We start from the raw sequence: 15,325 nt of genomic DNA, 5'->3' as shown, positions 1-15,325 counted from the left end.
TGTTCCTCGCACTATTCGTCACACTGTTCCTCACACTGTTCCTCGCACTGTTCCTCATGCTGTTCCTCGCCCTGTTCCTCACGCTGTTCTTCGCACTGTTCTTCACTCTGGTCCTCGCACTGTTCCTCACGCTTTTCCTCGCACTATTCGTCACATTGTTCCTCGCACTGTTCCTCACACTGTTCCTCACACCGTTCGTCACTCTGTTCCTCGCACTATTCATCACACTGTTCCTCGCACTGTTCCTCACACTGTTCCTCGCACTATTCGTCACACTGTTCCTCACACTGTTCCTCATGCTGTTCCTCGCACTGTTCCTCACGCTGTTCCTCGCACTGTTCCTCACGCTGTTCCTCGCACTGTTCTTCACTCTGGTCCTCGCACTGTTCCTCGCACTGTTCCTCATGCTGTTCCTCGCACTATTCGTCACATTGTTCCTCGCACTGTTCCTCACACTGTTCCTCGCACTGTTCCTCATGCTGTTCCTCGCACTGTTCCTCGCACTGTTTCTCGTAGTCCTCCCTGACACAAACACACAACAACAGCAACTTGTTTGTTTTGAGGCTGACGATGACTCTCTCTTCTTTTGTCTCGCTCGTCTCAGATTGGCAGATCTACAGAGAGCATGATTGACTTTGTGGTTACGGATACGGCGGGCAGCATCAATGGTCATGGTGGGGGTGCGGCGGTGGAGGGCGGAGTTCAGTCGGCTCAGAGCACCATCTCTCGCTATGCCTGCCGCATCATGTGTGAACGCAGCGCTCCCTTCACAGCTCGCATCTACGCTGCTGGCTTTGACTCCTCTAAAAACATCTTCCTAGGGGTGAGATCTCTGTCCTCCAGATGCCTCATATTGTCTAAAACTGTTGAAAAAATTGTTAAATATGCTGAAAGTGACAGCAGGAATGGTTGGGCCACCCACACAGGACACTGTTGCTGTAAGGGTGTCAGGACATCAGTCAGAAGTTAGCGTCCACTCATCATGAGCATGGATGTTGGATAATTTCAAGCTGTTAATTATTTATTTGAACCTTTTTGTCCCAGGCTGGAATAATGCTACAACAAACAACTTCACAGATTTTTAAACACAAAGATTGGATGCACAAATTTGAATTTATTGTGAGTTTTATCACATGTACAGGCACAAACACATCCACACATTCACCTTGGTCTTTTAATAGGCAACTGAAAAGGTTCTAAAAGGTTCTTTGTTGGTTTTGAACCAGTTTGACATGACTGTCGACAAGGAAGAGGGCCAGCATCGGAGGAGGGGGCGTGCCAAAGACACCATTTTTGCACCAACATAACTGTTTTTTTCACTTTGGAGTAAGCTGTTGGGGGAAGAATCAGTTTTGTATTGTGTTTCCTTGACTGATGAAGGCTTCTGGATGGAAGGTGAAACATTTCAGCACAAAAAAAAAAAAGAAACTGTCCAGATGACCTGACTGAAAATTGTTGGATTGTATACCTGGATTATTGAGCATGGACTTTGTTGGTTCTAAAAGGTCTTTTCTTCAATGATCATGATTCACCTCAGCTGATGGTTTCTCCTCTCCAGCATAAAAACAACTTACTTGACAGCAGTTATATCAATAATCACAACAGGAAATCCCCAAGAAACTCAGAAAAGTTGTAAGGAGTAGAAATGTTTGGGAATTTTTTATGAAGGTTTTACAGATGTTTTTAACTACTATGGCTGAGAATGTTACTGTAACTTCCCATGAAACATGAGTTTGAGTTAAAGAGAGAGCTGGACAAGGGGCTGATTTGAGGCTGCAGGCGCAGTGGGCACTCCAAGGTCACCTCCAAGTCTGTGAGCTTCACGGAGCTGATAAGCATATAAAAACAAGTCTTGCACACTGCCCGTGGCCTATTCTTGTGACTGGGCTTCATGTGTATACAGTACCCCGAAGCCCCGCAATAAGTGAAATACAACGAAGTAGGAATAGTATTCAGCTGCAGGAGGAAGCTTATCCTGCAGTGTGGGCTGCACAGAGGTGCCAACTAATATTTTACATTTTATTTTAAATAAAAATTACATGCCGATCGTGCGGCTCATCCATCAATCAGCCATTTGTGTGTCATGTCCAATCTTACTTTGAAAAACCAAGACAGAATGAGTCTGTGAAAAACGAACTGCAAAGTAGCGAGGGACTGTGCAGCCTGTTGTGATAATCTGACCTCGCAAGTAAATATACCAGTTAAAAATCTTCTGTCCTTGAGTGTTGGCTCTTTTTGAGTAAGTAAGATAATTAGAAGATATTTTCCTCTAACAAGAAATTGGTTAAGATGTTTGGGACACCACCATGTTGCCTGGAAACTGTTAAAGCACCAGTGTCAACACTGAGACCAGAGTGGCAACTCTAGGTGCTGATAGTTTTTCTTTTAGGTTTGTTAAGAACTTTTAAAAGTATACAAATGATAACGCCACCTCAAAGTATCTGTGACATGTATATCTGACAAATACAAAAAGTGGAAGAAAACCTCTTAATATTTAAGAAATTTGACAATACATGTGATTTTACCCATTTTGTCACATTCATTCAACCTTTATTTAGACAGGTAAATCCCATTGAGCCTCGAGGGCTCATTTACAAGAGAGACCTGATTGTTATTGCTTGCTCACATAACTGTCGTTTAGTGTTTTGTACCTTGGACCAGCCAAAGTGATGACATCACAGGAAGTGACATCAGTTCTTTAAAAGTAGGACTTCCTTGTCTTTGAAAACAATCATCTTTGAACTTCGACTCTTCTTCGCTTCACTGATAGAGACTCACAATACATAATCTAAAGAAACATTGGATTCTTCTCTGCTGTCTGTGTTTTCCAAAGATTTCTCTCCAAAAATACGTTCATGTCTATGATAAAGCAGATGGTCCATGACATTTACCCAAACATTACTGAGGGTGTATTGATAGGCCTGTATGTATAATTCTGAGCCTGAGTGAATTAGAGGAAATTCATAATAAACTTAAAATTGTGCACACAATTCTTGTTTTAAAGGTCTTTGAGGTTGAACGTTGAGTTCCTCCCTGGAAACAGAATAGTTCAAATAAATTGTTAAAAGCTTGTTAGATAGCCATGACGAGTGGATGATTACACTGTAAATGTGAAACCATCTCACAGTTTTTGTTAGTGTGGTATTTTTCATGGCCACAGTCTCACCCACCACCTTCAGTGCCATCATCTTCTCTGAGCTCTGACAGATGTCAGTCTGACTGTATGTAAACCTCTGACTGCAGCTGCAGGAAGAAGTCCTGAACTTTACACAAACATTTACGTCACAAGACAGAACTTGGGCTTTTTACAAAATTATCTTCATTTATGTTTCGACCCAAAGACTAAAAGTTTCAATTTGTCAGTACTTGTGGTGCAACCTCAAACAAGATGGCAGTGGATAAACATTTAAAATCTGTTGTCTGGCTGCTGAGTTGCCTTTTGGGGGTGGTGGTGGTGGGGGGGGGATTGGAAATACCCTCTGTCCGTCTGTCCATCCATCTGTCTGTACATGCTGTGAGCATGATAGACAAATAAGCAATAAGCAATCCCATGTTGGTGTGTGGCTGCAACGAGGTATAAGAAAATTGGTTTGCCATGTCAAAATTCAAGATGGCCACCCACATCTACATATATGTAAACTGACCAGTGACCACCACTATCTTTTGAGGAAACTATGCTTTCTAGTTTTGTTATTGCTTGCTCACAGTTCAAGGTTCTTTATTGTCATTCGTATCATATGTGGTACATGAGGTGGAATGAACTTGTTTACTCAATGTCCCAGTTACACCCAAAAATAGCTAAAATATAAAATATATAAATAAATAAAAACACCAAAGTCCATGCTCAATAATCCAGGTATAAAATCCAACAATGTTCAGTCAGGTCATCTGGATGGTTTCTTTTTTTGTGTTGAGATGTTTTGCCCTCCATCCAGAAGGCTTCATCAGTCTGAGGAAACACCAAACAAAACTGATCATACCCAAGCAGCTTACTCCAAAGTGGAAAAGAAAAGGTTTTGTTGGTGCTAAGATGGACTTTGGTGTTTTGAACCAGTTTGACATGACAGATGACAATGTAAAGGGTGGGCACTGGAGGAGAGGGTATGCCCCAGCGGCCATCTTGGTACCAACAGAACTGTTTTTTTTTTCCATTTTGGAGTAAGCTGTGGTTAATTTGAGCCAGATCCTGCCGGAACAAGATCCGGGAACTCTCACATTTTGACAGGCTGCGTTCCGGCAACTTTTTGCTTGGATCCAGCAACTCCAATATCCGCCCTTAAAAGTCATCGCACATTTTAATTTTGATTATTTATTAAAAATACAACGAGAGGAGATGTTGCCCAGTCTGTGGAGTGGATGTTCCAGCCACAGCTCGTGCACATGCTCCTGCCCAGCAGAGATGTGGACTGCATGTCCTGCAGGGATGAGCATCTTCATACACCTTCAGCAGTGCACCCTGCAGACAGTGCACGTTTTACGCGCAGGAGCATCTCAAGACAGCTAAAGAGCGTGCACAACTGCTAATGTGTCTGAACTCCTGCATTTCAGACATAATAAATAAAAAAGCTTACAGTAAAAAAAACAAAAAACGAGAAATGTTTGATGAGTATTATTCACATCACTTCATGTTTCAAAACAACGGCACTAATTTGTCAAAATAACAGCAATCAAAATGTCAAAAAGACAGTCCAATTTATTATCTAAAATAAATGGATGGATGGAAGGATTGTCCTTAGATGGACAACAGAGAATTGAAGCACCTGAAGGCAGTGGTGATAGAGACTGGAGCAGAGGAGCAACAACTGAATTCAGCTGAGAAGAGTTCGGGTTGGACAGTGAAGTGTGTCGGAGTGAATCGGAGCTGCTCGGCTTGTTGTTGCTCTCTAAAATAGTAATTTTAATTCAACCTTTATTTAAACAGGGTTTTAGTCTCATTGAGCCTCGAGGACTCATTTACAAGAGAGGCCTGTTTTAATCAATTTAATCAAATGTTTACAGATGTTTAACATGTTAAAATACATCAAAATGTAGGAAATGGCATCTGTTTTATTCCAAATTTTCTGGGGGAGTCCCCCCCCCCCACCGCCATACTGCCTGCTATTTCAAGGATTCAAGGTTCTTTATTTGTCATTCGCATCCCATGTGGTACATGTGGTGGAATGAATTTATGTGCACAGGGTCCCAGTTACATCCAACAATAAAATGTCAAATAAAAGCAGTAATAAGATCTAAGATATGAACTAAGAAAAACATCAACTAAATATACACTAAGCACTAGTAGCATAAAACAGTGTTACTAGTAGCATAAAAACATTACGCCGAACAGCAGCACAAACATGAGTCTCTGTGTAGTAGTATTTGTGTTCCTGCATCAATTGGTTTACAAATTAAGCCCTGACTCAGACTGATGAAACGTTCTGGATGGAGGACAAAATGTCTCATCAAAAAAAAAAAAAACTGTCCAGATGACCTGACTGAACATTGTTGGATATCAAAAGATGGTAAATGGTAAATGGACTGTATTTATACAGCACCTTTCTATCTAATCAAGACACTCAAAGCTCTTTACAACAATCTGTGCCTCTTTTATCCATTCATACAGCTCTATACTAGATCTATACAAAGCTAATTGAACAAATCATTCTAAAGAGACAAATCAGAGATTTATCACATTCATACATCGATGGAACACACATCGGAGGCAACATGGGGTTCAATGTCTTGCCCAGAGACACTTCAGCATGTGACTGCTGGTGGATTCGAACCCCCAACTCTTGCATTGGAGGATGTCTGCTCTAACCACTCAGCCACAGCCGCCCAAGAAACAGTATACAGTGATCTAAGATATATGCTAAACTCTAATAATGTCAAATAATATGGTGTATTAAACAGCAGCCTGAACATGAGTCTGTAGTGAGCAGATGGGTTAGTATAGTTTCCTCAAATGATTGGGGTGGTCCTTGGAGGTGACCGAAGATTAATCTATGGTGGTCAAGGCCACCATTGGCCACCTCCTGGCTCCACCACTGCACCTGTTGGTGGATAAAGTTATTCCCTCCACTCACCTGGATCCATGACTCTGTGCTGCCTCGGACAAGCAAATAAACCCTCCCTCTGTTCTTCTCCACACTGTAACTCCTCCACACTTTAATTTCTTGCACCAAAAACATTAAGGGTTATTTTCCTTCCCTGTTCAAGCCCATCCCAGAAAAAACACTCATCTCCAATATTCACTATTCAGATCTCTCAGCAACAGGGGACATGGACGTACAGCTTATTCAGAATGGTTTTGTTTTTAGAGTAGATCTGTTCTTTCAACCAGAAATGAGTTTAGTCTTATATTTACTTTGATCAGTCAGAGCAGTCACTCTGGACTCAACTACATGTAGCCGAAGAAAAAGCAGTGGCTGCTGTTTATCTAACCTCACTGTTTATATGCGTGTCCGTGTGTGTGTATGTTTCTCAGGAAAGAGCAGCCAAATGGAGAACATCTGATGGTTTGATGGACGGCCTCACCACCAATGGAGTCCTGGTGATGCACCCAGCAGGGGAGTTTGTTTCTGAAACGGCTCCTGGTGTCTGGAGGGAGATCTCAGTCTGTGGCAACGTCTTCGCCCTGAGGGAGACCCGCTCCGCCCAGCAGAGGGGAAAACTGGTAAGAACTGGGCTCTTTGTTCACTTCTTCTAATGATGGACTTGGATAAACAACAGCTTCACTGCTTTTTAAAAACAACGATGCACAAATTTAAATTTATTGTGAGTTTTATCCAAGGGCGTCAGAAGCATCTGTAATGTGGGGGGGACACAATGATGGGTTTAGGTGCATGTGTGCACGCACGTTAAAAAAAGTGTACAATGGTGTACAAAAAAGCAGCATTTCACCTAGATTTCCTTTAATGCCACACATTTAAAACATGTTTCTCACCAAGTTTGTGTAAATTCATCTGTGGGTTTTAAACACATTTTAACTTTAATACACTTTAATACAGAGCGTCAGGTCAGCACTATTTGTGTTTATATCTTACTATCTATCTATCTATCTTCTGGGAAGATGGCGCCGGTGCTGGTGGCTTGCCGTTCACCTCTGTCTGTTTTGATTGTTTTTTTTCTGTTTTTGTCATTTTTCTTCGGTGACATCAACTCACTGCTTGTTTATGATTGCCAAAAACTTTTAAATATACAGTTATCTACTGCAAACCCCGCCTTGTTCGACCACTTTGATCAGGGCTCTGGACCCCCACCCCCTTTGCTTGTTAATGTCCCGGTTTACCTGAAGCGCGCGGCGTTTCTGCCCGCCCGAAAACATCGCTCCAGGCGCCGTGGGAGACGTGCCGGCCGTCTCGTGATGATTAAAGCCAGCTTCAAGCTCTCTGCTGTGTAGCTGAACATATGCATGAGATATATTCATAAATTAAACGGATTCTTTCATTTTTCTGGACTGTATATAATGTGCATTGAATTTAATAAAATGTAACGTGAGACGTTAATTATCTTTGACTCACCAACGACAGTGGGTCATTTATTAACAGAATCAAAGTTTAACACATCACACATTTACATTAATTGGCAAAATATGGAAAATAACAACATGGCTAATTTTAGCAAGCTGTACAATTTCGATTGACCACACGGCGGTGGTTGAGAACTTTACACAGACATTTCTAAAATATCTGGAATGATTTCTACCTGATAGAAGAATTTCAAAGATGGAAAGATGAAGTTTAGAGGGAGAAAAAGATGGGTGAGGGGGTTTGTTTGTGTCATTATCAGAACGGCACTCTCCGGGTTTTTCTCAGCTTCTTCCCCCAGTACACTTAGGTGGTATAAATCAACTCTTTTACCTGGAGATGTCTCCACTGGTACGAAAGTCCATTCAACGCACCCTTTCAGCGTCTCCGTAGGAACAGCTGTGAATCGTCCGAAGTAGTGACGGTATTCCGTCCGACACAAATTCACCTCACGAGTGGACTTCACATGAGTGGAGTCCGTCAGAGTTCCACCCAGAGGTGGAAGATGTTATAATCCCATAAGACTTGGAAGAGCTCTGTGGTCATGTCAGGATTTTCCTGTTTCCCAGCACGAGTTGCAACGACTGAAGCCGGAGCCTGAAGCGACTGGTTCTCCTCGACACTTCACCCGACTCCCACTGGACTCGACTCCAAACTCGACCGCAAACTCGACTCGGTTGAACTAGGAAGTACCGACATTTTAAAGGGCTCTATTTCCGGTTCATCTGGGAGTTTCTGATTGGTCAATATCGACCAGACAGGGGTGTGTTTTTGTGACGTAAGAGGTTACTAGGAGTCAGAAAAACAGCAAGAATGTTATGGAACAGATTGAAAATGTTTTTCAGACAGACGAGAGGGATATTTAGACGAGTTGGCGGAAAACAGGTGCCAACAGGTGCCAGCTTCTCTATTTACGTCTGAGAGGATTTAAAAACAAGACAGCTTGTTCCAACACTTGTCTGCGTTTGACTCCAACCTTGGACCAACTTACCCTGCTCATTCAAAGACAGAAAATCAGAAAATGCATAATTACTCTGTAACAGACCTTAACATGAATTCTAACTTTGCATGAGGATTAAAATCATTATTACTGTTTCACAGTTAATAAAAATGAGTAGTTCACTTCAACATTCAAACATTGTTTGAATTAACACAATTTGATTATCAAACATTTGTAAAATAGTAATGATAATAGAGAATAGTCTTCTTTCACTTGATTAACTTAAGAAAGAAAGTCTCAGGATGGGTCAACCTGTATTTCTGGATGCAAATCAATGAAATGACAAGTTCTGTCCCATAAGGTCCTTAAGGTCAAGGTTTTGACATCAGGCCTAGTTCACTACAGTTGCCTCGTCACCTGCTGCTGACCATCAGACGTTAAACTGTCCATCCGGATGCTTCGCTGATCCACTCAACTCCAGCTTGCTCCAGGTGCCCGGGCCTGGTACGCGCAGCGGGCGTGCGCGGCCACGGTGGTTTCGGTCGTCTCCAGTGGAACTTAACCAACTCCTGACCTTCTGCTGCATCATCTCCTGCCGACCATCTGCTGGATATTCGCCTGTCCAGGTGCTTCGCTGATCCTGCTGTGTCCTGCCTGATCCCCGTAGTCGAGCCTGGCTCGCGTCGCGGGTGCGTGCACAGCTGCGGCGTCTCTTGTCATTGGAGGCGCGGTTCAAACTCCAGAAGTCTGAAACAGCTGATCTGTGCTCGGAGCACAGCTTTACCTTCAGCAACTGGTCCTACAAAGGTTGCTCTGCTGAATGTGAGGTCACTGGCAAATAAAACTTTCATATTAAACGATTATTTCTGCTCCAATGGACTGGACTTCATGTTTGTTACAGAGATCTGGCTCGTCCCTAGTGAGTTAAGTGTTTTTTCTGAACTGTTGCTGGTGGATTGTGCCTTTTTTAATGCTCCATGGACTTTTTGACTGGAATACTGCTCAATTACGACAGGGTCTTGATTCTGGGAGACTTTATTGTGCACGTTTGCTGTCCTGACAAGCCTTTGGTGCAGGAGTTTCTAATCTGCTACAATCTTTCAACCTTGTGCAAAATGTTGTTGGTCCAACTCATCAACAGGGCCATACACTTGCTTTAGTTCTGTCTCATGGTTTATCTGTGGTTAATCTGTAAGTTGGGGATGCTATTGTTTCAGATCACAAACCCATTTCATTCCAAACCTCTGTTATTCATGAGTCTAAATTCCCCGCTCCAGCCAAGAGTTGTCGGATATTTAACTCTTCAACCGCTGCTCTTTTTTCCTCTGCATTCATTACTGATGCTGCTTCAGTCCCTGAAACCTCTACCTGTATTAATACACAGGAGCTGCTCAGTAGGCATGATGTGACCTGCTCTAAGATCTTAGACCTCGTGCTAAAAATCAGGCGACCAAAGCGGGCACCACACCCCTGGCTGAACGCGACCACTCGAGCAGCCAAACGTCTATGCAGGAGAGCTGAGCGTAAGTGGAAAAGGGACAAATTACAGGTTTCTTTTATTATGTTAAAAACATGTTTGAAAGATTATCAGAGCATCGTTAAATCTGAAAAGAACAAATACTTCTCCCAAATCATTGCTTCAAACAGTCATAATCCCCGTGTTTTTTTTTAATACTGTAAATTCCATTTTAATCGTACCTCGTTCTGCCAGCATGGAGGCCTCCGTTGACATCTGCAACAACTTTACCAGATACTTTGCTGATAAGGTAGAGTTGATTAGGTCATCCATCCCCCAGTCCACAACTGATCCCTCTGTCTTTGTCCCTTGCTCAGCTGTGTTCAAACAGTTTGAACCCATTTCACTCCCATTTCTAAACAAAGTTGTTGGTCAGATGAAACCCTCCGGTTCCCCCGCTGACCCCATTCCTGCATCGTTTTTCAAATAAGTTCTACCCACGATTGGACCCTCTGTTCTTACTATTATAAATAGTAGTATTGTGACAAGTGTAGTTCCCGATGTTTTCAAACATGCAGTAGTTCATCCGTTAATTAAGAAACCTGGACTTGACCCTTCGACTTGCTCAAATTTCAGACCAATCTCAAAACTTCCCTTCCTGTCCAAAATCGTGGAGAAAATAGTTTTCATTCAATTAAACAAGTTTTTGAATGAGAACAGAATCTTCAAAATTTTTCAATCTGGTTTTAAGCAACTCCACAGCACTGAAACAGCATTAGTAAGGGTTTGTAACGACATTATGATCTCAAACGATTTTGGTCAATTTGTGGTACTTGTGCTCCTGGACCTTACTGCTGCTTTTGATACTGTTGACCACAGTATCCTTATATCACGGCTGGAACAGTGGGTTGGGATCACAGGTGCTGCATTAGAATGGTTCCGCTCATACCTGAGTGGCAGGAGTTTCTGTGTCAAGGTTGGTAATAATATATCCGCCTCATTACCTCTTTCTTGTGGGATCCCACAGGGTTCGATTCTTGGACGCCTTCTGTTCTCACTTTATTTGCTCCCACTGGGGTCCATCCTGAGGAAACATGGTCTTTCATTCCATTGCTATGCTGATGACTGCCAGATCTACCTGCCTGTGAAACCAGCAAGTGTTTGCTCCATTCACCCTCTGTTAAAATGTCTGGACGACATTAAGGCCTGGATGGCTTCAAATTTCTTAAGTTTTAACAATGACAAAACTGAAGTCATTGTTTTTAGCCCTAGCTCAACTGCCACCACTGATCCTGTCAACCTGGACTCTCTTCAGCCATATCTGAAGCAGTCTGGTAAAAATCTCAGGATGTTTTTAGACTCTGACTTCAAGTTTGACAAACAAATCAACTCTGTTCTGCAGAAAAGCTTCTTCCAACTCAGACAGGTAGCTAAGCTCAAGCCAGTGTTGTCCAGACCTGACCTTGAGAAACTAGTCCACGCCTTTGTCACGACCCGATTGGACTATTGCAACGCACTGTATGCTGGGATCAGCCAGGCCTCCATTTCACGTCTTCAGCTCATCCAGAATGCTGCTGCTCGGCTTTTAACCAGAACTCGTAGGTCTGAACATATTACTCCAGTTCTGTCCTCCCTTCACTGGCTCCCTGTTCGTACGAGGATAGTTTTTAAAATTCTTCTGTTGACCTTCAAATGCCTAAATGGCCTCGCACCCCTTTACCTCTCTGAGCTTCTGGAACCTTGCGTTCCCTCTCGGGCCCTGAGATCATCCGATCAGCTGCTTTTGGCTGTTCCAAAAACAAGACTGAAGCTCAGAGGAGATCGGACTTTTTCAGTCATGGGGCCCAAACTCTGGAACAACCTGCCCCCCAACATCAGGCAGGCCACCTCCCTTCCTCCCTTCAAATCTGCTAAAAACACATCTGTTCTCTCAGGCATTTAACACAGTGTAAATTGATCTAGTGTTTTTTAATCTGTGACCCTATGTTTTTAATGCTTTTTATTAATTCTTCAGTTATTATTAGTGTATTTATCCATCCATCCATCCATTATCTTTACCCGCTTATTCCATTTTGGGTCACGGGGGTCGCTGGTGCCCATGTCTAGCAATCACTGTGCGAGGGGCGGGGTACACCCTGGACAGGTCGCAAGTCCATCACAGGGCCACATAGAGACAAACGAGACAAACAACCATTCACTCTCCCACTCACACCTAGGGACAATTTAGAGTTACCAATTAGCCTAACATGCATGTTTTTGGTCTGTGGGAGGAAACCGGAGTACACGGAGTAAACCCACGCATGCACGGAGAGAACATGCAAACTCCACCCAGAAAGGCCCCTGGACCGGGGTTTGAACCAAGGACCTGCTCGCTGAGAGGCAGCAGCTCTACCAGTTGCGCCACCATGCTGCCCTAGTGTATTTATATATATGTTTATATATTTTTCTCTTTAATTTACTCATTGATTGTTGTTGTTGTTAAGCACGTTGATAACAGGTCCTGTTTTAAATGTGCTCTATAAATAAAGTTGACTTGACTTGACTTTATAGAGAAATAAAAACCATCACCACTAGACATTTTCACTTGTGTTCAACACTCATCTAAATGATGTTTCTCACGAAGCTTGAGGACAATAAGGTGTGGGGTTTTGAAGACATTTCAACTTTAATGCACCTGAACTCACAGCGTCTCTTACACCTGCAGCGTCTTACAGAGTCAGTTACTGCTAAGCTAACATGCTACAGATGTAGCGCTCCTCTCAAGCATCCTCCTAACATGAATATATGTTTATGATCAAACGTCCCTGGTCAACAACTGCCCACACTAAGCTCGCTAAACTGGTGAGTGAGCAACACAGAGGTGTCTCCATTTCCTCCACCTGTGCGCATTTTCTGCCGAGGCAGGAGGAGACGCACAGAAACAGAAACCTGGAGTGGAGTTTTAGTGGTCTGAGTATTCTCCTATTAATCAAGTGGAATGGATTTGTTCACGAAGAAAGAGAATGCACTGACTGAACTAATGTTTCATAGTAAAGGTGTGTGTGTGTGGGGGGGGGAGGGGTCCAAATGAACGTTTTTTTTAATGTGGGGGGGACATGTCCCCTTCACATATAATGGTTGCGACGCCTATGGTTTTATCACGTCAGAATCAGAATCAGAATAACTTTATTGGCATTGCACCGAGATACAACGTGAATATATACGTACAGTCGTCCGAAGATGGGCGGAGTGCACGAAGCTGCGGCTATAAATAATTAGCGCGGCCTTCTTATTCTTATTCAGAATAATATTTTGCTTAGATGAGAAAAGGAAAGAAAACATGAGGAGAGACGGTATAAAAAAAGATCTCTCACACCGTGTCCTAGACAGGGCACAATTTGAGGCATCAAAAAAAACTACCACAGCAAAGCAACATAAACAGATGTTATACGTTTACATATAGGAGGTGAAAACATTGAATTTTTAAGGCAAAGTCATAGCATAGTCCAGAGCCCCCCCTCAGCCATTGTCCAGATAAGAGGTGACATTCATCGTCAGCTCAGTTGAGGTTCTGTTACATGTCCACGGCCTTGGGGAAGGGAGGGATGAGGAAACAGTCAAAGCATCTTTGTTTTTTTCAAAACATTCCAGGAGGAGTTGAGATAAGTCCGGCATCAAGGCCACAGTTTGGGTCAGGCAGAACTCATGAATTGTTGTTTCTGCCTTTAAAGTCTTGTTGGTATATATTCTCTGATGGAACTCCAAAACAGACAAATTGATCCTTTACTCCAAAAGTCGAGCTCACAGCTTCTCCAGATTATTCCCATCATTCATGAGTGCTGCCAGGGAGAACACAGTCCTGATACAGCTGCTCCAATTCCCTGTCACAGCTCCACATTCAGTCCGAGCACTGTCAAGCTTCAACACCTCCACATGAATTTGTAGACAACCAGATTTCACCAACCCAAACAGTAGAATCTAGTTGTCATCATGAATCCAATTTGTACAGGCACAAATATACTCACACATTCTAGTGAAGGTTCTAAAAGGTCTTTTAAAGTGATGATGCCCGCTCACTTCCTGTTAAACGCTGGTCTTGAAAAAACTAAAAAGTCTCAGTCCTCTTAACCTTACTTTCAGTTTCACAATCTAGGACTGCGCTGAATATGAAGTGCTTTTCTCTTTTGCATTCATCAAGTACATCTGACTTCCATGCTTTTATTTTTACAGTAACTAACAACAATCTGAACATAAATGCCAACCAACCAAACACAAGAACCAACAGGGTGAAATGAACATGAATGAATATTTGACAGTGATCGTTGTCTCGCTTCTTGTCTTTCTCTTCTGTTTAAGGTGGAGAATGAGTCAAACACCCTTCAGGATGGTTCTTTGATTGATCTATGTGGAGCCACCCTGCTTTGGAGGACCTCTGCTGGACTGCGTCATATTCCCACTCTTAAACAGCTGGAGTCCCTGCGGCAGGAGCTGAATGCTGCCCGGCCTCAGTGCCCTGTGGGCTTCAACACCCTGGCCTTTCCCAGCCTGGCGCAGCGTGAGATCGTTGACAAGAAGCAGCCCTGGGTCTACGTCAACTGCGGCCATGTGCACGGTTACCATAACTGGGGCTATCGCAAGGACAAAGGACACACCAGCTCAGGGGGCACAGCCCCAGGAGGCACTGGCGAGAGGGAGTGTCCTATGTGCCGGAAGGTGGGCCCCTATGTGCCTTTGTGGTTAGGCTGTGAGGGCGGATTGTACTTGGATGCGGGGCCCCCTACTCATGCTTTCTGCCCCTGTGGCCATGTGTGCTCAGAAAAGACAGTGGTGGGGTGGAGCCAGATCCCATTACCCCATGGTACGCATGCCTTCCATGCTGCCTGCCCCTTCTGTGGGACCTGGCTGACAGGGGAGCAGGGCCACGTTAAACTCATCTTCCAGGGCCCCGTGGACTGAAACACACCTGTGGTTTGTTTCTGGACAGGATATTAAAGAACTTGTTGACTGAAGAATAGACAGGAGCCGAAATGTGAATGTGATGATGACAAACCCAGAATGACACGATCCAGCTAACAACAACAGAAGATGCAAAGGCTTGGAATGGAAAGGGTGTTTGGAGACAAATATGTAAATAAATAGTGTTGAACTGAAGCATGTCTGGTTATTTCTTCTCATTTCACCTGTCAGGTTGGACTGCCTGACAGTCCACGCAGATAATGTCAAGTCCTGAGGCAGTCCTGCGAAAAAGTATTCACCCCTTACAGATTTCTCCTGTTTGTGCCTTTTTGTCACAGATACTTGTTTTAGATCATCAAAGAAGTTAACATTAGGGATGCATGATATTGAATTTTTGGCCGATATGCCAATATGTTAAAACTTATTTGACCGATACGCAATAACCAATACCAATACTGATATTTTTTTTCCTAGACCTACTTACAG

At 43.3% G+C, this 15,325-nt stretch overlaps 1 protein-coding gene across 1 annotated transcript in view; it reads left to right on the top strand.

The window, feature by feature from the left end:
* Window positions 1-14,999, top strand: part of peli3 (pellino E3 ubiquitin protein ligase family member 3) — a 46,873-nt gene extending 31,874 nt beyond the window's left edge. Inside the window, exons 5-7 of the mRNA XM_037682308.1 lie at window positions 605-823; window positions 6,467-6,655; window positions 14,240-14,999. Coding sequence (XP_037538236.1) covers window positions 605-823; window positions 6,467-6,655; window positions 14,240-14,839 — 1,008 coding nt within the window. The 3' untranslated portion in view covers window positions 14,840-14,999. The remainder of the gene's footprint in view (window positions 1-604; window positions 824-6,466; window positions 6,656-14,239) is intronic.
* The last annotated feature ends 326 nt before the right edge of the window (window positions 15,000-15,325 follow it).

This window comes from Nematolebias whitei, chromosome 1 (assembly GCF_014905685.2).
Source record: "Nematolebias whitei isolate Nwh7 chromosome 1, NemWhi1, whole genome shotgun sequence".
NCBI lineage: Eukaryota > Metazoa > Chordata > Actinopteri > Cyprinodontiformes > Rivulidae > Nematolebias > Nematolebias whitei.
This window is presented reverse-complemented; position numbering and strand designations above follow the sequence as displayed.